Genomic DNA, 21,901 nt, shown 5'->3' with positions numbered 1-21,901 from the left:
ACCCAACCTCTGAAGGTGCACTGTGACCCTGTCACCAATCTGAGAACACCTGATAGGCTCTGGAAAGGCCAACAGGGAGCACTGCAAAAGTGAAAATGCTTGTGGCCCACATTTAATGAAGAGATCTGCAGGACAGAAATATGAAAATACGTGGTCCGGCACGTCCAATATTACCATCCAGTTTCAAGGCTCCAGGACAGGTAAGACCTGGGCCAGCGTGAGCATATTTAATTTTTCCTCCTGCAGGGAGGCGTTGAGAGAATGGAGATCTAAAACAGGAAGAAGCCCCCAGTCCTTTGGCAGAAGGATGCAGAACAACTAACATACAGTTTCAACTTCTGAGGCCCATACCCTCTTTTATAGCCACTTTTACCAAAAGTGCCTGCACTTCCTGCTACAAGGTGGACATAAGTTCCCCAGTCAGCTGCACCGATCAGGCTAGAAGGTATGGTGGGATAGAAAAAAAACCAGAGCAGACAGCCCTACTTGACAATTTGGGGGAACCATGTGTTTGAAGTGATGTCTCGTCACCCTTGGAGGAAATGTCTGACCCTTCTTCCTACAGGGTGGGTGTCTGTTGAAAAGGAAAATGTTTTGTGGTTGACAGAGGGGTGAAAGATTCAGCTAAATTGAGTGCAAGATGCACTGATTTTGGTCTCTGAAAGCAGCAGCCTCAGTCATAAAACGGTGGTTACACGGGCGGTATTGGAACCCCCTAGTGTAACCACAAATGTGACCAACATTGTGAGGAAATTGACAGTTAAGCGTAGACAGCCCAGCTGAACATGAAAAACTTTCTTTAAAGAGTTTAAGTACACTTCCTCATCAAAGAGGCAAGAGTCATCACATGTCATGCCCATTAATGGTGCCTTGACATTCACAAGGAAGTACATAGACCTCATCCAGGCCTGGCACTGAAGTACCACACTTGTGCCTGTTGCCTGACCCAAGCAGTCAGCTTCTAAAACATAAGACTTAAACTTTGCTGCATCACAGCCAAGCTGTATGGGTTGGGCTACAGACACATGTAGGTTATTTTATACTGCTGGCATATATTTGACCAACCACAACCCATAAAGCATGATGTCACAGCCTGGGAGGCAGATGTCATGACCGAGCATAAACCAAAACAACCAGATGAAAACATGCAATTGCTAACTAAAGACCCTCATGCATTTTGGCTCATGGTCAGGAAAGGCATTTGGTCTGTCTCTGGTGAACACCCACAGAAACAGATCCTGTGGCATTGGGTCAATTAAGGATTGCCTATTACCGATCTGTGGCAGCAAACTATCTGCCCATTGACTTGGAACATGAACTTTCCAAGGGCCCAACAGTGTATGTGTTGAAGCCTCATTGAATGGCAAGAGTGGTTTAGTAGGTACACAGCCAGACTGAAGAACCTCCATTACAATGTTGACTGCCACTTAAGCATAGCAAAAGAAGCACTCCCCTCCTTTCTGGAAACAAGTCTGGCATTGTGATTCCCTTGTCTAGGTCTAGTTCTTTTGTTGTGTGCAGCCAGCTACTAGAACGGTGCTGGCTTAATCACGGAACGTTAAATAATAAATGTGGTCAACTGCACTGAAATGCCATTGCTGGGTTTAATCAAGGCTTGTTACTTATTGCTGTTAATGTGCACAGTTGCCGTTGCCAAGGCTTGTTTATTCTGCTTTATTCTGCTCCCACAAGGCCTGTTTGTAAACACTGGAGCCTCTGCTGCAGTTTCTAAACAGCTGCTGTCCTGATGGCTCTTCTGTTTGTCATGTGCTACACCTGATTTCTTCCAATTAATAGCCTCACACGGGTCAGGCAGTGCTTTTCTTTGTTTCCTGTAGAGCTGAGGTCATGGGGGTCAGCCAACTCCTCCAAGCTTCTTCACTGTTGCCCGGTAACCAGGGAAAGGTCTAAACTGAGGTCCAGGGCCAGCCCAGCAGAGAATTCCCCAAGGCTTTCTCACTGTTTCCCAGCAACCAGGATCCAGGACTTCTTCCAGTAAATCTAAGTGACAAAATAAAAGGCAGTCACAGGAGTGTGAATGCTTTTGAACTAATCCTTCATGTATTTAAAAAGAAAAAAAAAAAAAAAAAGACTTTGGTGACTTACTTTAGAAAGAGAGACATTCAAGATGGTTAGCAAAAATGTCTGAAAGACTGTTTAGCCTTCACACCTAAAGCCTGTTGTAAGAACATAACGCTCATTAATGTTTGTGTGCCATCTGTACTAACAAAATCACAAATTTCTACAAATCATTTACAGCATTGAACCATACTCGATGTCAGTGACTGCACAAAAATGAACATGGGGCAATCATGTTTTGAAAGTCTTCTAAACTGTATTGTTTAACCACTGCCTATGCATATTTACTTATGGCTTGTGGGAAGAAAATATTGCTGTTTTGTGTGTTTTAGTTAAGTTACATGTTCAGTGTGCGCAAAAATGTCAAGAGTGTTTACTTAACACAATATAGGACAGAGGGAAGTTCCAGGCAATGGTGGGGCATTCCTGCCAGCTGTACAGAGTGGAGAGAAAGTACGAGGAAGCGAGTTGAGAGACAAATGATTATCTGGGGGCCTGAGTGTGTGAGGATTGGTTGCTTAGTGGTCAGCATGTCACTCATACCTGTTCCTTTCCCGTATAGAACCTTACTCAACGACACCAACCACCTGCACCCTCAACAGTAGGGGCCCGGCTGGACCAGGCAGCAGTGGCAGTATCTTTTTTTCCTCTCTCTCTGTCAACCAAATCCCCCACCCTTTGGGGTCACCGGCTGGGACTCCCGTGTTAAGATAGACAGTGCCGAGAGGTGTCCTGGGAGGACGGGGGAACAGTTACTGCCCCTACAGATGACCTGCTTCTCAGGTGAGTGGTCGAGCTCTCACTTCTCACGAGAAGGTCACTGCCATCCTGCAATTCAGACCTAGAGGCATATTGACAGTCTCTCTAGAATTTGAGAGTGACAGGAAGGGGCCCGATCCAAGTTTTGACTTCTTGTGCTTCTTTTTAGACTTACTTGAAGACTTTAACTGCCAAAAGGGTGTGCTGCAGGAACGACTTTGGGAATCGGACATTTCCTTCCACTTCAAGCAGTCACGGCATGGAGTCTTCCGCAGCTTGGCAATAGTTTGGTCTTGGGGCCCTGTAAAGCCTTTGGGTTCATCTGGGTAAAGTTGTGCTCAAGTCCTAGGCACCACACGCATACCTTATGGGGATCTGTGTCACACACCTATTTGCGACAGTCCGTACAAGATTTAAGTCTTATTGTGTAAGGTGACATTTCTCTTGCAGACTGGTAAAAATATTTAATTTTAGTGAAAAATACTAATCACAGACTACAGGGGTACGATGTCTGTCGGTTACTTTGAACTTATGAGGCTCTACTCGTCATTTTCAGAGTGGAACGTTGTCTGAGCAGAGCCTACCAGCATGCAGAACTCTTTCAATTTCTAGTTGTAGTCTGACACCTGGGGGAATATTCATAAGGTGAAGACTCTGTGGTTAGTATGCTGAAATAACACTATTTCTTAAAAGATTTTTAAGATTAAATCTCACATAATACTAGACTCAATGACATAAAAATTGTGCACCTGTCTGCTTAATGGAGAAAGGCTCATTTCCTGAGAAATTCGCGGAAGAATCAATAAGAGGGGAGTCATGTGGTGGTGCTTTATCAATTTTATGATTCACCCTAGGCTTAATTGGAACAATACATACATGTTCTAAAGAACTTAGAATTCCTAGGGGTTGTACATTAGTATGTGACAGATTTACAAAGGGTCCCACACCTCACTTACAGATCAATCTTCGTAACAATGATTTAACTTTATAACAGTTTGTCTCTGCTTGATCTGTCCCACCCCCACCAGTAAAAAGAAAAGGAAGATAAAAAGTAATGCAGTATTTGTACAGTCTAAAAATCCCGACCTGGTAAATGGTTGCTGATTTAAGGAGGGAGGGAAATCCCAGTCCGGCAACAATATTTCAGCCAAGGAAGTGCAAAGTTACAACACACACTTAACTTCTGCTTTTCAGCCAGGTATAGCGTTCTAATCACAGTCACTATGAACAGACCAAGCATAGTAATAAAGAACAAGTTACTTACCTTTGGTAACCCCTTATCTGGTAGAGACTATATCTAGCTGCAGATTCCTTACCCTTTAATTTCCCCAAGCGTCAGACTGGATCCGGGATATTTTTTGTGAGCAGGAGCCCAGCGTGCTGGTATCAGTCGACCCCAAGTGCATCGTCTGTGACAGAAGTGACATTGCTGTACCTATATAAGTGCCACCCAAACGCACCATTAGTTTCTTTTCATGACTTTCCATGCCAGAAGCGTGGAGCTCTGAAGTGCACTGACCACTGGTGTGAATAACTAGGACCCGGTCTCTAGAAATCCGTTAGCAGAATGGGGAGGATGGGGGTCGGGTAAGGAATCTGCAGCTAGTTATAGTCTCTTCCAGATACGGTATTACTGAAGGTAATTAACTTGTTCATCTGATAGAAACTCCTAGTTGCAGATTCCTTACCTTTGACTAGATGCCAAAGCAATACCTCCACAGAGGTGGGTCTATGGAACAATTTCAAACAAGAAGGTCCTGTGGTACTGAAGGGCAAAGTGTTAATCTCTATGGAAAAAATAGAGTTTTTTGTTTTTTTTTAATAGGTAATGGCGCTCATTGAATCACACCCAATATTTACACATGTAGGTCCGCATAGCCGGTGCTCTTGGTAAGGGAGATTCACCCAACTCCCCCTAACGACCCTCACAAAAAGGTCAAATTGATTACAGAGAACGTCCAAGGCACAATTCAAACAAGGTCAATGCCAGTCTCTATATGGTCGTTACACATCTTTTATTTCATGTTTGCAAATAGCTCTTCCGATGAGCACAATCACCATTCCTCACAGTTCCAGCCGACATGTGTTTCGTCAGGCAAGAATAACCGTTGCGACTTCGTCAGGGCTATCATACACATCCGCAAAGTAATGCATCATAGTTCCTCGGGGACCGTGTTATCCGGCAAAATCCTGTGTTTGATCCGTAAAAGTACATCAGGCAATCAATTCCAAGCCTGCTCAAACTGTGCATCAATATTGTGTGGTCCCCATGTGAGCGTGTACGCTCATCAATCCCAATGGACCTGGCTGATCAGGCAGTAGTGCTTGGTAAACGTGTGCAAGGATGCACACTTTGCTGCCTGACAGATGTCCAGGACCGAAACTCAGCGTTCTAACACAGTAATCGCAGCCTTAGCTCGGGTGGAATGAGCTTATACACATTCATGAGGCTGCTTCTTTGCCAAAGCATATCAGATTGTGATGCAGAGTACAATCCATCTAGATATGGTCTGCTTTTGTACCACCCGACCTTTCTTTGCACCAATATACCCTGTGAAGAGTTGGTAGTCTACCCTCAATGTTAGTGAGCCGTCAAGGTAGAACACCACGCTCTTTTTGGGTCCAGACAGTGGAGTCGATCTTCTTCTTTAGAGGGATGGGGTGGAGAGAAAAAGGTAGGCAGAGTGATCGACTGCCCTACATGAAACAGGGTAACAACTTTCGGTAGAAAGAATGCCTTTGTGTGAAGTACCAGTTTGTCAGGATAGAAAGAGGAAAGGCAGCTTAGATGATAATGCCTGCAGCACACTTACTCTGCAGGAAGATGCTATTGCCACATAAAAAATAAATCCATTCAAAAAGTGACAAAGGGGTAGCTCTTGTCTGGATCAGCGCTGGCTGATCCAGAAAAAAAAGTGACATCAGCAAGCCTGGGTGGCGCCTGTATAGGTACCATGACATCACTTCTGGTGCGGCTGATGCACGCGGAGTCAATTGTCACCCCCCCACCCGGCGCACATATGTAAAGCCCAAGAAAAAAAATCTTCTAGATCCAGTCTGATGCCTAGGAAATTCAAAGGTAAGGTATATGCACCTAGGAGTCTCCATCAGATCTATATTATAATAAAGCTGAATAATAAATACTTACTAGGGCACCATAGATGCCCTTTTAAAGAGGTGTTTTCCTCAACTGTCACCAAATCAAAATTTACAGATGCTGAAGCTAGATGACAGGTGCTAAAAACCCTTGCTCACTATGGTACTTGTAGAAGTCCAAATAGCTTGTTTGGTATACTGACAGACATATAACCCTAGATCCATTAGCAGATTCACTGGATGTCAAAACTATGGTGGTTAAGTGTCTATGCTACGCCAGTGACCTGTGGTATAGCACTTTAGGTCCTTCTTCCTGACAGGATTTAGCATTATGTCATAATGCCAACATCCTCCAGCAGTGACACTAGGAAACTAGTCCAAAAATTACAAGAAAAAAAAAACCCACTAACTGTGGGAACTCAGAGAGATATGAAAGAACAATTGGCTTAGATAAAACTAGTTTGCATTAATAGAAGATAACTCCACAATGTCTGTGAGTGCATTATGATGCACGCAAATACATTGAGGGCTATCTTGGAATGATTTTAGAGTAAAGAGAGCCATTCCAAGAAGGCTGATGTGTGCCTATAATGCACTGGCAGCTATTTTGATATTTGTTATCTTTCCAACATGGCTAATTGGCATTTTAGTACAGTAAATTAAAAATATATAATAAAGTGAGCAAAAAACAAACCTGCAGGCCTGAAAGGATTTTGCAGTCACCTTACCGGTGAGGAGGGTGAGGAATGTGTTTATCTGGGAACAGAACCAGGAAGCAACAGACAGGGAAGTAAGCAGCTACTAGTCATCACACAAGTGATACTGGAGGTGGCAAAGGAGAGTATATGGAATGAAGGAGCAACTGAGGGGAGGACAAAGTTAAAGGAAATAAGGTGCTGTGAAAAGTGTTTTTTGTTTTGTAAATCGATTTTAGCTATTTACTTCGTGTGTATTATAGGGGGTTTAAAAGTAACTTTGTACTGCAGTTCAATGAAAGCAAAGGAGACGGGGGAAAAATGTATAACACAAGAAGAACATACATTCCCACAGAGTGCTGGAAGACCAAGAAAAATGTAGTTCCTCAATTTAAATATTTTAAGGGTACAACTCATTCAGTCAGAAACGCTGTAAAAGGTCATGCTTCAAGTGAATAAACAAAAGGTAAAACAAACCACTGAATTAAAAAAAAACAAAAAAAATTAAAAACACAGCAAATGAGACTGACACATTAAACAATAAAAAGCTTTGGGGTTGACACAAAGCCCACTCAAATATTAGTAGTGTGAACCTTAAGTTGTTTGTAGAAAGCTTTATTAAAAAAAAAAAAAAAAAAAAAGAGAAGGTGGTGGTGACCTCCTGAAAGAAAGGGATGAAAATATAAAACTACTAATAAATGCAAAGATCAATGATACTCATTGTATATGTTAGGTGGAGTAAACTTGAATATTTCTATTTGGTTACTTCAGGGGAGGTGGTGTGGGTAGAGCTCAGAGAGACTTCTAACTTACTTGTGACCTTTGAAAAAGCAGAGACATTACTAAACTATTGAAATATGGGTGCCCAATTAAAAAAAAAAAAAAAAAAAAAAAAAACTAAAATACTACCTTCATTGTGTTAAACAAACATTCTTACGCCTTTTTCACTTAATGGTAAAGTAAAATCTCACAGATTTGCAGTCATAATAAAATTTATTTAAATTTCATGCATCATGGTAGCTATATGTGTATTGTGAAACCAGAAGGACAACAACTTGGCTCTGTCCATACAAAGCAATCTGGATACTGAAAATAACTGGAGTTCCAAGGTTACAAGAACAGAATGGTAAAACAGTTTAAAATGTTTAATGTTTTGCAAACTGGAGGAAACGTTGGGACTCAACACTACAATTTAAATACACAGTAGCAAAAAATCATTTCAGAATTAAACAATATTCTAAAGCCAGTCCAAGATGTAACATTAAATAATGTATTTAAATATGTAAAACAGTTTGTAGGATGCTCAATTTGCCAATTAGTTCTGGTGGGTTGCTGACCTGGAACCTATAAAAATGTGGATAGCTTTAGTGTCATTGGGGTTAAGTAGAAACCTCAAACAACCATCAGCTTTCGAAGGATGCTTTCTATTCTCTTTGGAGAATAGCTATGAAGTTTACAAGTCAAAACTTCCCTTCATATGTGCAGTCTAATTGATTAAAATAATTATTGAAGGTAGTGTATATTTAAAGTACAAATTAATGCAACCCAGCAATTCATTCTGCCAGTACGGTAACCTACTAACTAAAATGGACAGAATTTGGAAAGTCTTCATTTTCATATTAAATGAAACACTGGTATAGGAGTGTGCTATGCACCACTGGCAAAAATATAATTTTCTGCACTTAAAATTCTGACTGCATACCAAAGGTACTCCAGCTAAATAGTGAGCTGTATGTGTAGAAATATACAAATACTTGCATATCAAGACACACCCACACAAATATAGTAATTTACTATACTTAAAACACTGATTTCATGAAACTTAAATTAAAATCTTACATAGTTGTAGATAACTGATGTAAATCCATCAAAGCAGAACCAAGGTTGCAAAAATATTCTCCAATAACTGAGAAAAAATCTAATGTATTTCAACACTAAGATGAATGTCTTATTACTGCAATTGTCGCGAAACAGTGCTTGCATGTTTGACAGTCTGCGTGTGCCCATCAATACAGGTTTACAAATGTTGGTTCTCCTGTGTGCATCAGCTTTGCGAAACAGCAGTTTAGAAAAGTCCATGTCATTATATTTATTAGATTATTTGTAGTTAAAAAGCTAATGCAACAAGGATATAGCCAGGTTTAAAAATTAACATTGAAAAGCAATTCAAATACCGAAAAAGTTTTCAAATTGAATCTTTTATTAACATGGTATTTCTCTTCAACATGTGCACACTTTAAATGGTCTGCCTGGTAATACATTTTAATATGTATGCACAGGGAAACGTTATACATAAAATAATCCTTAAGGTTTTCATTATTGTAGGCAATTATGTCCACATCACTTACAAAGCTATTGCCGAATCTTTCCAAGGACGAAGAATTTGGGGAAATGAAATGTTTGGGGGAAATTCAACAGTGGCATAGCAGAGCTCTCAATATGAGAAAGCTGACAATGTGGACTTTTGCTGTGTAATTTGTCTTTGCAAAGTACGGGAAAAGTTCATCAATGGGAAGAAAGTAAAAGAAGGCGGCGTGAAGTAGGCTTCTGTAGAATTCTCCTCACAGTATTGTGCGGGGTTTGTAGCAGTCTTATTCCTTCTCTGGAACCAATTTCAGGACCTTTCCAATTGCAATGGTTCTGCCTATAACAAAAACACAATGGTTTATTTTCAGCATTCTAAGTCAAACCTAGAAATCCAACTTGCCCACTCCTATTAAAGTTTAAAACATTCCATCTTGGCATACAACCACAGAAAACGTCCAGTTATTCACTGTCTACACAACGAGTAGCAATCTCTTGGCACAGTAAAACCATTTTATCATCCTTTGGCATGTCTCCATTATAGGTGCACACTGATGGTTTGTATAAATAAAAGCAGGCAATAAAGGACTATGCAGTCTCACTGCATGACTGGGGTCTTGGGAGAAGAAAGACCATTATTAATTTTACAGGTCCCTATTGATCCTTCCATTCTCTGCCCTTTTCCACAATTATTTAGCAATAATTTGTCACTCTGCATACAGGCTGTGTAGCTCGAAGTCCACCTAATCCGAATCATGCTAAACCTGTGAATCAGTAAAGTTCACCGTGTAGGCATAACCCTTTTCTAATTTTCTGCAAACAGATCTTACATGAGGCACTTAGGGCGTATGAAACCGCATCGTAAACTAAATCGATCTAGGGTTCAGCAGATTTCAGACTATATATTCAAGAGGCATGAGATCCAATTAGCACAAGATAGAAATCTTCTGAAAGCTGGTCAAAACAGTGGACTTTCAGAGACTGTGTTGTATTAGAGTAAATCTTCTGCACCAAATCATTCCATTTCATGCTGGGCTCCAGGATGCATATAACACTGACCAGATGCTTGGTTAAAGGATACTTAGATCACAGATGCCGACCAAAAACTCCCAGAGAGCCTACAAAGTCTTTCAAACAGTACACAGCTGGAGCATCCACAATGCAGCCATATGAAACAAGCTTTAACTTTTCTCCACTGGATCCTTGTGAGTTTAGGATTGTGGACGCAGAAACCACAGTAAATAGTTTTAGGATTTGAATAAGAATAGACGGACAAGTTATTTACCTTTGGTAAAGCCTTAGCTGGTAGAGATCATATCTAGTTGCACATTTGTTAGGATGCGTTTATCGGCTCCTCGTATGTGCCAGATATGACGTTGTGGGTCCTATATAGGCACCACCCTGGCATGCTGACGTCAATTCACGATTTTCAAAGCCAGAAACGCAGAGCCATGAAGAACACTGGCCACTGGTGCATCAAAACTGAGGCCCTGAAAGGGGAGTCCCTGTCCCTAGAGATCAGTTTGCAGAGCGGGGAGGATGGGTTAAGAATTTGCAACTAGATATTGTCTACCAGATATGGCATTACCGAGGGTAAGTAGCTTGTCATCTGACAGACATCTAGTTGCAGATTCCTTATAGTAGAATAGATACCCAAGTAATACCATTCCAGGAGGAGGGTTTGTGAACAAAGATCATACTAGAAAGTCGTGCAGAACCGAGCGGGCAAAGTGCCATCCCTATGGATCCGACTGTCCAGGCAATAATGTTAGGTAAGCATGTTCGGAGAAGCCCATGTCACCGTTTGATAGCTATCAAGGACTGGAACTCCGCATGCTAACGCAGTGGTCGTAGCTTTAGCTCTGGTAGAATGAGTAAGCAAACCCTCAGAGGGTTGCTTCTTGGCCAGTGCATAGCAAATGTTTATGCAGAGGACAACCCATCTGGAGATGGTCTGCTTCTGCACTGATCGACCTTTCTTTGCACCCACATAATCAAAGTTGATCATCCACCCGGAGCTCTTGTATGATCAAAGTAGAACGCCAAAGCTCTTTTTGTGTCCAAGCCGTGGAGTCTCTCCTCTTCCTAAGAAGGATGTGAAGGTGCATAAAAAAGCAGGCGAGGTGATGGACTGGCCTACATGAAAGGGTTTAAGAACTTTTGGCAGAAAGGAGGCCCTAGTAGGAAGCACCACTTTGGCAGTATAGATGGACAGGTAGGGCAGCTTAGATGCCAATGCCGGCAGCTCACTCACCCCGCAGACAGAGGTAATGGCTACAAGGAAGGCTGTTTTCAAAATGAGAAGCCTGAGAGGACAATTGTGGAGAGGCTCGAAAGGAGCACACAACGGTCAAAACCAAATTTAAGTCCCACTGAGGCATAATGAATGAGGACCAAGGAAACATGAGTAAAGCCTTGGAGGAATCTATTTACAATAGGACACTTAAAGACAGTTGATCAGGCAACCGCGAAAAAAACAGAAATGGCACTCAGAGTGCCCATCGCAGAGGAAGGATGCATAACAAAAGAAAGGGGGCAGAAAGGGGGTAAGACTGGTCTGTGCACCATGTCACAAATGTACTAAAAAAACAGGCATATACACGGTTTTGGTGAAGGACGCCTGGCTGCCAAGATTACATCACAGACTTCAGGAGGAAGGATGAAGGGTGTCAACTGTTGCTGCTCAATCTCCACCAACGGTGTAGGAAGTTGGCACTGTATGCACTATTTCAAAGTAAGGAATAGTATGCACAGAGTCCAAGGGTTCCCCTTAGAGGTAAGATAGTGGCAAAAAGAGATAATACTAATGCTCTATTTTGTGGTAGTGTGGTCGAGCAGTATGCTTATCAAAGGAGTAGTGTTAAGCATTTGTTGTACACACAGGCAATAAATGAGGAACACACACTCCGACAATTCCAGGCCAATAGGTTTTTGTATAGAAAAATATATTTTCTTAGTTTATTTTAAGAACCACAGGTACAAGATTTACATGCAATACCTCAAATGAAAGTTATTGCAGGTAGGTACTTAAGGAACTTTGAATTATCAAAATAGCATATACAGTTTTCACATAAATCACATATAGCTATTTTAAAACTAGACACAATGCAATTTTCAACAAATCCTGGGGGGAGTAAGAGTTTGTTAGTTTTTGCAGGTAAGTAAACCACCTACGGGGTTCAAGTTTGGATCCAAGGTGGCCCACCGTTGGGGGTTCAGAGCAACCCCAAAGTTACCACACCAGCAGCTCAGGTGCAGAGTTTAAAGTGGTGCCCAAAACGCATAGGCTTCAATGGAGAGGGGGGGTGCCCCGGTTCCAGTCTGCCAGCAGGTAAGTACCCACGTCTTCGGAGGGCAGACCAGGGGAGGGAGGGGGGGGGACACAAGTTAGCACAGAAAGTACACCCTCAGCAGCACGGGGCGGCCGGGTGCAGTGTGCAAACACACGTCGGGTTTCCAATGTAAATCAATGGGAGACTAGGGGTCTCTTCAGTGATGCAGGCAGGCAAGGGGGGGGGGCTCCTCGGGGTAGCCACCACCTGGGCAAGGGAGAGGGCCTCCTGGGGGTCACTCCTGCACTGGAGTTCCGATCTTTCAGGTCCTGGGGGGTGCGGGTGCAGTCTCTTTACCAGGCGTCGGGATCTAGGAATCAGGCAGTCACGGTCAGGGGGAGCCTCGTGATTCCCTCTGCAGGCGTCGCTGTGGGGGCTCGGGGGGGGGGGGCAACTCTGACTACTCACGGTCTCGTAGTCGCCGGGGAGTCCTCCCTGAAGTGTTGTTTCTCCACAAGTCGAGCCGGGGGCGTCGGGTGCAGAGTAGCGAGTCTCACGCTTCCGGCGGGAAACGCAGTTGTTTTAAAGTTGCTCCTTTGAAACAAAGTTGCAGTCTTGGATGAACAGAGGCGCTGTCCTCTGGAGTTTCTTGGTCCTTCAAGAGCAGGGCAGTCCTCTGAGGATTCAGAGGTCGCTGGTCCTGGGGAAAGCATCGCTGGAGCAGTTTCTTTAGAAGGGGGGAGACAGGCCGGTAGAGCTGGGGCCAAAGCAGTTGGTGTCTCCGTCTTCTCTGCCGGGTTTTTCAGCTTTGCAGTCCTCTTCTTCTTAGGTTGCAGGAATCCGAGTTCCTAGGTTCAGGGGAGCCCCTAAATACAAAATCTAGGGGTGTGTTTAGGTCAGGGAGGGCAGTAGCCAATGGCTACTAGCCCCCAAGGGGAGGGGGTCACATTCCTATCCCTATTGGGGGGATCCTCCATCTGCAAGATGGAGGATTCCTAAAAGTCAGTCACTTCAGCTCAGGTTTCCTTAGGGGCTGTCCTGACTGGCCAGTGACTCCTTGTTTTTCTCATTATCTCCTCCGGCCTTGCCGCCAAAAGTGGGGCCCTGGCCGGAGGGGGCGGGCAACTCCACTAGCTGGAATGCCCTGTGGTGCTGTAACAAAGGGGGTGAGCCTTTGAGGCTCACCGCCAGGTGTTACAGCTCCTGCAAGGGGGAGGTGATAAGCATCTCCACACAGTGCAGGCTTTGTTACTAACCACAGAGTGACAAGGGCACTCTCCCCATGTGGCCAGCAACATGTCTCGAGTGTGGCAGGCTGCTAAAACCAGTCAGCCTACACGGGTAGTTGGTTAAGGTTTCAGGGGGCACCTCTAAGGTGCCCTCTGGGGTGTATGTTACAATAAAATGTACACTGGCATCAGTGTGCATTTATTGTGCTGAGAAGTTTGATACCAAACTTCCCAGTTTTCAGTGTAGCCATTATGGTGTGGTGAGTTCGTGTTTGACAGACTCCCAGACCATATACTCTTATGGCTACCCTGCACTTACAATGTCTAAGGTTTTGCTTAGACACTGTAGGGGCACAGTGCTCATGCACTGGTGCCCTCACCTATGGTATAGTGCACCCTACCTTAGGGCTGTAAGGCCTGCTAGAGGGGTGACTTATCTATACTGCATAGGCAGTGTGAGGTTGGCATGGCACCCTGAGGGGAGTGCCATGTCGGCTTACTCGTTTTGTCCTCACCAGCACACACAAGCTGGCAAGCAGTGTGTCTGTGCTGAGTGAGGGGTCCCCAGGGTGGCATAAGATATGCTGCAGCCCTTAGAGACCTTCCCTGGCATCAGGGCCCTTGGTACCAGAGATACCAGTTACAAGGGACTTATCTGGATGCCAGGGTGTGCCAATTGTGTTAACAAAAGTACAGGTTAGGGAAAGTACACTGGTGCTGGGGCCTGGTTAGCAGGCCTCAGCACACTTTCAAATCAAAACATAGCATCAGCAAAGGCAAAAAGTCAGGGGGTAACCATGCCAAGGAGGCATTTTCTTACAAACGGGTAGTCTAATTAAAGGATCGAGGGCCATGTTTGGTAGCTTGGGATATCAATCTCTTTGTGCCCAGTCTGAAGCCACAAGGATGACTTGGGCCCGGTCGTTTCTGATCTTCTTGAGAACTCTGGGCAGAAGTGGTAAAGGGCAAAAAGGCATACAGGAGGCCAGAGGTCCACTAGAGACAAAAAGTGTTGCACAGCAATTGCCCCATTGGAAACTCCAAAGCTTAATACTGCAGAGGCAAACAGATCTAACAAAGGCTCTGCCTACTGCTGAAAGAGACCATGTGCCACCTAAGGATGGAGACAGGATTTGTTATCGACTAAGCATTTCCAGAGAGTTTGCCCTCTCTGGTGTTCAGAGAGCCCACTAGATGTTGAACCACCAGGGATATGCCCTGCTGTTCCAGCCATGTCCAGAGGCGGAGAACCGCTTGACAGAGGATCCATGACCCCATCCCGCCCTGCTTATTGCAGTATCACATGGCGGTGGTGTTGTCCGTGAACACCTGCACTACACCTTTCCCTTGAGAGATAGAAGAAATGCTTTCAATGCTGGTCTGATCACATGGAGCTTCAACAGACTGATGTGGAGGTTTGGACTCTGCCAGAGACCAGATGTCTCAGAAACCCACCTCTCCCAGATGACCACCCCATCCCAAGAGTGCTGCATTTGTCACAACTGTCAGATCTGGTTGGGGAAGGGAGTGGGATCTGCCTCTGACCCCAGTCATGATTTGATAGCCACCACTGCAGATCTTGTGCAGTTACCTTCGAGATCTGTACCCTGCCACAGACACACCCCAGATTCTGCACCCACTGGAACTCCAGAGCCCACTGCAGAGCCCGCATATGCCATCTGGCATGTGTCACCAGCAGGATGAAGGAGGCCCAGCAGCCTCAGTCATTCTCACCGAAATCCAGTATAGAGGCTGAAACACTGGTATCATAGCCTGAATATCCTGGTCTTGCCACTCCGGAGGATAATCCCAAAGTCAGGTGTGACTTTGGCATGTTTATATTGCGTTCCACTGAATGGAGAAGGTTTGCTGTATTCTGGAAGTGGGAGACAACTGCCTGGGGTGAGCTCAACTTCAACAGCCAGTCGTCAAGGCAGAGGAAGTCTGAAACCCTGATCTGAGCAGATGAGCTGCGACCACTGCCATCACCTTGGTGAACACCAGAGGGTCACTGGTAAAGCTAAATGGCAGCACGGTGAACTTTAAGTGTTTGTGGCCTGTGGTTTACTGTGCCGGAAACTAATGTTACCCTTCTGTCTCGTCGGCCAAGGTGAAGTCAAAGTCCTTGTAGGAGGCTGACTCAGTTTATGGTGCACATCTATGGTGTGGCACCCTTTACTGAGTCCAGGCAACCCTTAGTGATAGTGTTTAGGTGTCCAGATAGCAAAAGCTCTCCAGGGTAGCTGCGGTGAGCAGCTACAGCTTATCTAGGAGTTGTGTAAAGCACTTGCTGGGAGTACTGGAAAACCACAGAGGTAAGTAACAGTACACCCCAGCGACCAGGAATGCATAAGTAAAACACTAGATTTTCCCCAAACCACCGCAAGAAAACCTGCAGTGGATTCCTGAAGAAAGAAGACCTGTGGAGAGAGGGGACCAATTCCAAGAGTCACAGGGAGTCCAGGAACAGGTCCACAGTGATGAAGAACAGGTCAGCGCTGCAGCCCTGGAGCCTGAGAAGAGTTCCTGATGTATGCAAATGAAGTCCCATGCTGGAAGGAAGATTGCAGATGGGTGTCGGTGCAGGAATTTCACCAACAAGCCTTGGCAAAGACAAACTTGTGGTTAGTGGAAAACTGGTGCTGTCTGGGACCAGCAAGGCCCAGGAGGACTCAACCCAGGAGGTGGGAGTTACGGGGAGTAGAGGCAGCACCCACAGGAGTCCCACAAGACGGGAACACAGGAGTCGCAGAAGAAGCCCATGCAGCACTACAAAAGAGGATCCTACGCCACAAGAGAACCATGCAGGAGGCTGTGCTTTGCAGGATGGTGTACTGGGGGCTGGAGATATCACTAAAAATCCCTTGGGGGAGATGCAAACAAGCTTGGCAGCTGCAAGAGACGCGGTGCACGTGGGTACTGTCCTGCGTGGGAAGGCAAGGGCTTGCCTTCACCAAGGTTGGACAGCTGGCATAGAGGAACAAGAGGACTACTATGGACCACCACCCCTGATGCAGGATTCATGCAGCTGAAGATGAGGGAAGATCCATGCAGCCGGTCGTCGCTTGCTGTAGGTGTCTGCGGTACCAGGGAAGTGACTCCTTCACTCCAAGAGAGATTCCTCCTCCCTGTGCAGGCTGAAGAGTTGCAGTATTCGGAGGATGCACGGCTGGGGAAATGTTGCAAAGCAGGCAGGAGACGTGAAAACAAAGTTGCACCCAATGTGCCCTCCAAAGCAAATCAGTGGCTTAGGGAGACTACCCCTCCCAAGCCAGTCACACTAATTTCCAAAGGGAGAGGGTGTCACATTCCTCTCCCAAAGGAAATCCTTTGTTCTGCCTTCCTGGGCTTGATCAGGTCAAGCAGCAGGAGGGCAGAAACCTGTCTGAGGGGTGGCAATCGCTGGGCTGCTCGGAAAACCCTGTAAGACTGGTGATAATGCTGGGGGTCCTCTAAGGAGCCCACAGAGTGCATGGAATCATACGTCCAATACTTGCAACAGAATTGGGGGTATGAGTCCGATATGTTTGATACCAAACATGCCTAGGTTCAGATTTACCATTATGTAGCTGGACATAGGTAGCGACCTAAGCTTGAGGCTGTTTACAGGGATCATCCTTTTGTATGTACTGCTAGTGCCCAGATCTACCAAGCAGATAACCTCACTTTTCTTCTCTAGGCTAGGGTAAGGGCCACTCAACGTGTCCTGAAGTGCCCTGGGAGCCACAGGCTCCAGAACCCACACCTTCTGTCTTGATTTAAACTGCACCAGTGCAGTCTTTTGGTCATACCACTGCTTCTGGAGCTGTTGGCTGGCCTCAAGGTTTTTGGATGCTTTTTCCATGTACTCTGCCATCTTAGAGCAAAGGCCAAGTGCATAGTCCCCACAACTTGCTTAGGCCTGTGGAGAGGTCTCTCCCAACCCTCCTTCACAAGTGCAAGTGGTTCCCTAACAGGGTGGCCAAACAGAAGTTCCAAGGGGGAAAACCCTACTCCCTTCTGAGGCACCTCTCTGTAGGCAAAAAGCAAGCATGGCAAAAGGACATCCCATCTCCTTTTGAGTTTTTCAGGGAGCCCCTTGATCATGTCCTTCAATGTCTTGTTGAACCTTTCAACGAGCCGATTGGTTTGTGGGTGGTATGATGGGGTAAACTTGTAAGTCACCCCACACTCATTCCACATGTGTTTCTGGTAAGCTGACATGAAGTTGGTACCTCTGTCAGAAACCACCTCCTTAGGAAATCCCACTCTGGTAAAAATACCTATGAGTGCTTTGGCTACTGCAGGGGCAGAAGTGGACCTAAGGGGAATACCTTCAGGGTACCTGGTAACATGATCCACTACTACCAGGATGTATTGGTTCCCTGAAGCTGTGGGAGGTTCAAGGGGACCCACAATGTCCACACCAACCCTTTCAAAGGGGACCCCACCACTGGAAGTGGAATTTGGGGGGGAGGGGGCTTTGGATGGCCATTCGTCTTGCCACTTGCTTGACAGGTGACACAGGAGCTGCAAAAATCCCTTACCTTCTGGGACATATTGGGCCAATAGGAATGGTTCACTAATCTGTCCCATGTCTTGGGTTGTCCCAAATGCCCAGCTAGGGGAATGTCATGGGCTAAGGTGAGGATGAACTCTAAACTCTTGAGGGACTACCACTATCCTAGTGGCACCAGGTTTGGGATCTCTTTCCTCAGTGTAAAGGAGTCCATCCTCCCAATAGACCCTGTGGGATCCACTCACACTTCCTTTTTCCTGCTGCATCAGGCCTTCAAGAGTGGGACAAGTCTTTTGTCCATGGCACAGCTGTTCCCTTGAGGGTCTCCCTGGGCCCAAGAACTACCTGGTAAGACGCCAGCTCCTTGGACTCAGTTCCCTCAGGGGATAGGATATCTTCCTGGGAAGAGTGGCTCTGTTTCTGTTGCTGTACAGAGGCTGCCCCCCCCCCAGTCCTTTTACCTTTTCTCTTGGACGGTGGGCCGTTATTCCAGACTCCACCACTTCCTTGTCACCCTGTGCTCTGCTTTGTGCTCTTGTCTTAACACATACCAGTTCAGGGATACCAGGCATGGCTGCATGGCTCTTGAGCTCTACCTCAGCCCATGCTGAGGACTCCAGATCATCCCCTAGCAAACACTACTGGTATTGCAAAAGACACCACTACCTGTTTCAGGCCAGTAACCCCTCCCCATTCTAAAGTCACCATTTCCATAGGATTGGCTTTAGTTTCATTATCAGCATTGGTGACTGGATGTCTGTCCAGCCAGATACTGTCCTGGGGAAACCAGTTTGTCTGTCACCATGGTGACGCTGGCACCCGTATCCCTCAGGGCTTCTACTTTTGTCCCATTTATCAAGAGCTGCTGGCTGTATTTTTTCATGTTAGGTGGCGAGGCAGCTAGTGTGGCTATATACACCCCACCCTCAGAGACTAAAGTAGGTTCAGTGTGAACCCTGATTTGATCTGGACACACTGTTGATCCCACCTGGAGACTGGCTATTCAAGTGCTAACTGGAGTAGAAGTTGAGTAACGTTTCTTGGGACAGGCCTTGTCTCCAGTTTGGTGTCCATGCTGTCTACAGCTGTGACACTAGGCCTTCTTGGGATCAAAATGTTTACCCTTGTACCCATTTGTGGACTGTGAAGCGGCTCGGGGGGCCACCCTCCTGAGCAGGTGTTTGGGGCCCTATAGAAGACTCTTTACTTTTGTCCTTTGATGTCTCACCACCCTTCCCTTGGGGAGGCTTTGTGACCCCTTTCTTTTGATCACCCCCTGTTTTGGCACCCTTGTCCTGACCCAGTGGTCTGCCTTCTTTCCCAATTCTTGGGGAGAAATTGGACCTAGGTCTACCAGATGTTGATGAAACTTGTCATTGAAGCAGTTACTTAACAGATGTTCTTTCATAAAGAAATTATACAGCCCATCATGGTCATGCACTCCACTGCCAGTTATCCAACCATCTAGTGTTTTGATTGGGAAGTCAACAAAAGGAAACCACGACTGGCTTGAGGTTTCGTGAGCCACCCTGAACCTAATTCTATACTGTAAGGAAATGCCTCCTTGGCATGGTTACCCCCTAACGTTTTGCCTTTGCTGATGCTAAGTTTTGATTGAAAGTGTGATGGGATCCTGCTAACCAGGCCCCAGCACCAGTGTTCTTTCCCTAAACTGTACCTTTGCTTCCACAATTGGCACAGCCCTGGCACTCAGATAAGTCCCTTGTAATTGGTACCGCTGGTGCCAAGGGCCCTGATGCCAGGGAAGGTCTCTAAGGGCTGCAGCATGTCTTATGCCACCATGGGGACCCCTCACTTAGCACATACACACTGCCTGTAGGAAGCTGGCTCTGTATACACTATTTCAAAGTAAGAAATAGCGTGCACAGAGTCCAAGGGTTCCCCTTAGAGGTAAGATAGTGGCAAACGTAGATAATTCTAAAGCTCTATTTTGTGGTAGTGTGGTCGAGCAGTAGGCTTATCAGAGGGTAGTGTTAAGCATTTGTTGTACACATACAGGTAATAAATGAGGAACACACACTCAAAGACAATTCCAGGCCAATAGGTTTTTATATAGAAAAATATATTTTCTTAGTTTATTTTAAGAACCACAGGTTCAAGATTTACATTAAACACTTTAAATGTACTAATACTTTAGGATCTTTGAATGAAAACAATATCATGTACAGTCTTTGTAAAAATGGCAATAACCTATTTTCAAAGTGGACACAGTGCAAAAAACAACAGTTCCTGGGGGAGGTAAGTAAAGGTTAGATTAGGAGGTAAGTAAAAACACTTACAAGTCTCAGTCCTGGGGCATAGGCAGCCCACCATTGGGGGTTCAAGGCAACACCAAAGTTACCACACCAGCAGCTCAGGGCCGGTCAGGTGCAGAGGTCAAAGAGGTGCCCAAGACTCATAGGTGCCTATGGAGAACAGGGGTGCTCCTGTTCCAGTCTGCAGGCAGGTAAGGATAAGTTACTTACCTGTAAATCCTAGTTCTCTTCCAGGGGTATCCTCATCAAAGTCATAAACATTGAATATTCCCGCCCTTGTGCGGGGACCCCGGAGCATATATAAAATACACACATATAATACATGTGTAAAACAGCAATGCAGGCTATAATGTTAAAACAGGCTAAAATGCTTTATTTCTATGAAGTTTTTTTTATTTTTTATAAAAATTACAATAGAGAATAAATATCTACCCAAGCCCCCAAAACTGGGCTTAGGGAAGTAAGCAGCAGTAAACTCTAGAGAAAAAAACTGCATTGAAAAACAATGGAGCATTCTTAGCCAATAGGCTGCATGCAGGTTAACACAGGAGAACCATAAAAACTTTGGCACTGTGCCTTTAAGACCCTGAGCACCTCCAGTATCCCACCATGCCTCAGGGGTGAAGGAAAGGTGACAGTTGGTTCACAGTTAGGTCAGTTCTTTTTACGGTGACAATTTTCATAACTGATTCAAAACACAGTCTGTCCTGCACTTCTAGGAGACGTGCGTCCGGGGAGGAGGGTGGGTTGTTTATGACTTTGATGAGGATACCCCTGGAAGAGAACTAGGATTTACAGGTAAGTAACTTATCCTTCTCTTCCAGGGGATCCTCATCAATAGTCATAAACATTGAATAGATTAGCAAGCCCATCCCTAAACCCAGCGGACTGTCCGATAGAAGTGCAGGAATAGATAGGTATTACGCAAATAGATTTCTTAGAGAGGCCTGCCCCACTTGGGCATCCGCTCTTGCATCTGAGTCTAAACAATAATGTCTTGTAAACGTATGGACAGACTTCCATGTAGCAGCCTTACAAATCTCAGATATTGGAACATTGTTAAGGAGAGCAGCGGTAGCCGCTTTACCCCTTGTGGAATGCGCTTTAGGCCGCGCTAGCAATTGTCTATTGGCTAGCTGATAAGTATTAACAATGCAAGAAACTATCCATCTTGATATTGTACGTTTAGATGCTGCCTCTCCTGTCCTTAAATGACCATAGTTTACAAACAAACGGTTAGAGTGTCTAATCGACTTTGTCTTGTCCAGATAAAATTTTAGCACTCTTTTCAAGTCTGAGTGCAACGCTTTCTCTGCCGGAGTCTCCGGATTGGGAAAGAACGTCGGTAAAGTAATGGTCTGATTAATATGGAATTCTGACACCACCTTCGGAAGGAAAGATGGGTGAGTTCGTAGAACCACTCTATTGTCATGAAAAACCGTGTACGGTTCTTTTGCCGACAAGGCCTGGATTTCACTGACCCTCCTCGCTGAAGTAATGGCCACTAGAAAAGCCGCCTTCCACGTAAGGTGTTGTAAAGAGGCCTTATGGATAGGCTCGAAAGGAGGGCCCATAAGTTTTGCCAGGACTATGTTCAGTTCCCACGGAGGAGAAGGCCTCCGAATTGGCGGAAAAACTTTCTTCAAACCTTCTAAGAAATCCTTGACTACAGGTTTGGTAAAGAAGGATTCCT

At 45.2% G+C, this 21,901-nt stretch overlaps 1 protein-coding gene across 2 annotated transcripts in view; it reads right to left on the bottom strand.

Annotated features, from left to right (window-relative positions):
- Window positions 1-8,811: 8,811 nt before the first annotated feature.
- Window positions 8,812-21,901, bottom strand: part of GSPT1 (G1 to S phase transition 1) — a 560,974-nt gene continuing 547,884 nt past the window's right edge. For both annotated transcript variants that reach the window (XM_069210181.1, XM_069210182.1), the window contains exon 15: window positions 8,812-9,273. In XM_069210181.1, the coding sequence (XP_069066282.1) occupies window positions 9,221-9,273 (53 nt within the window). In that variant the 3' untranslated portion in view covers window positions 8,812-9,220. The remainder of the gene's footprint in view (window positions 9,274-21,901) is intronic.

The sequence above is a fragment of the Pleurodeles waltl genome, chromosome 10 (assembly GCF_031143425.1).
Source record: "Pleurodeles waltl isolate 20211129_DDA chromosome 10, aPleWal1.hap1.20221129, whole genome shotgun sequence".
NCBI lineage: Eukaryota > Metazoa > Chordata > Amphibia > Caudata > Salamandridae > Pleurodeles > Pleurodeles waltl.
The sequence above is the reverse complement of the archived record's forward strand: the minus strand, read 5'-3'. Positions and strand labels throughout refer to the sequence as shown.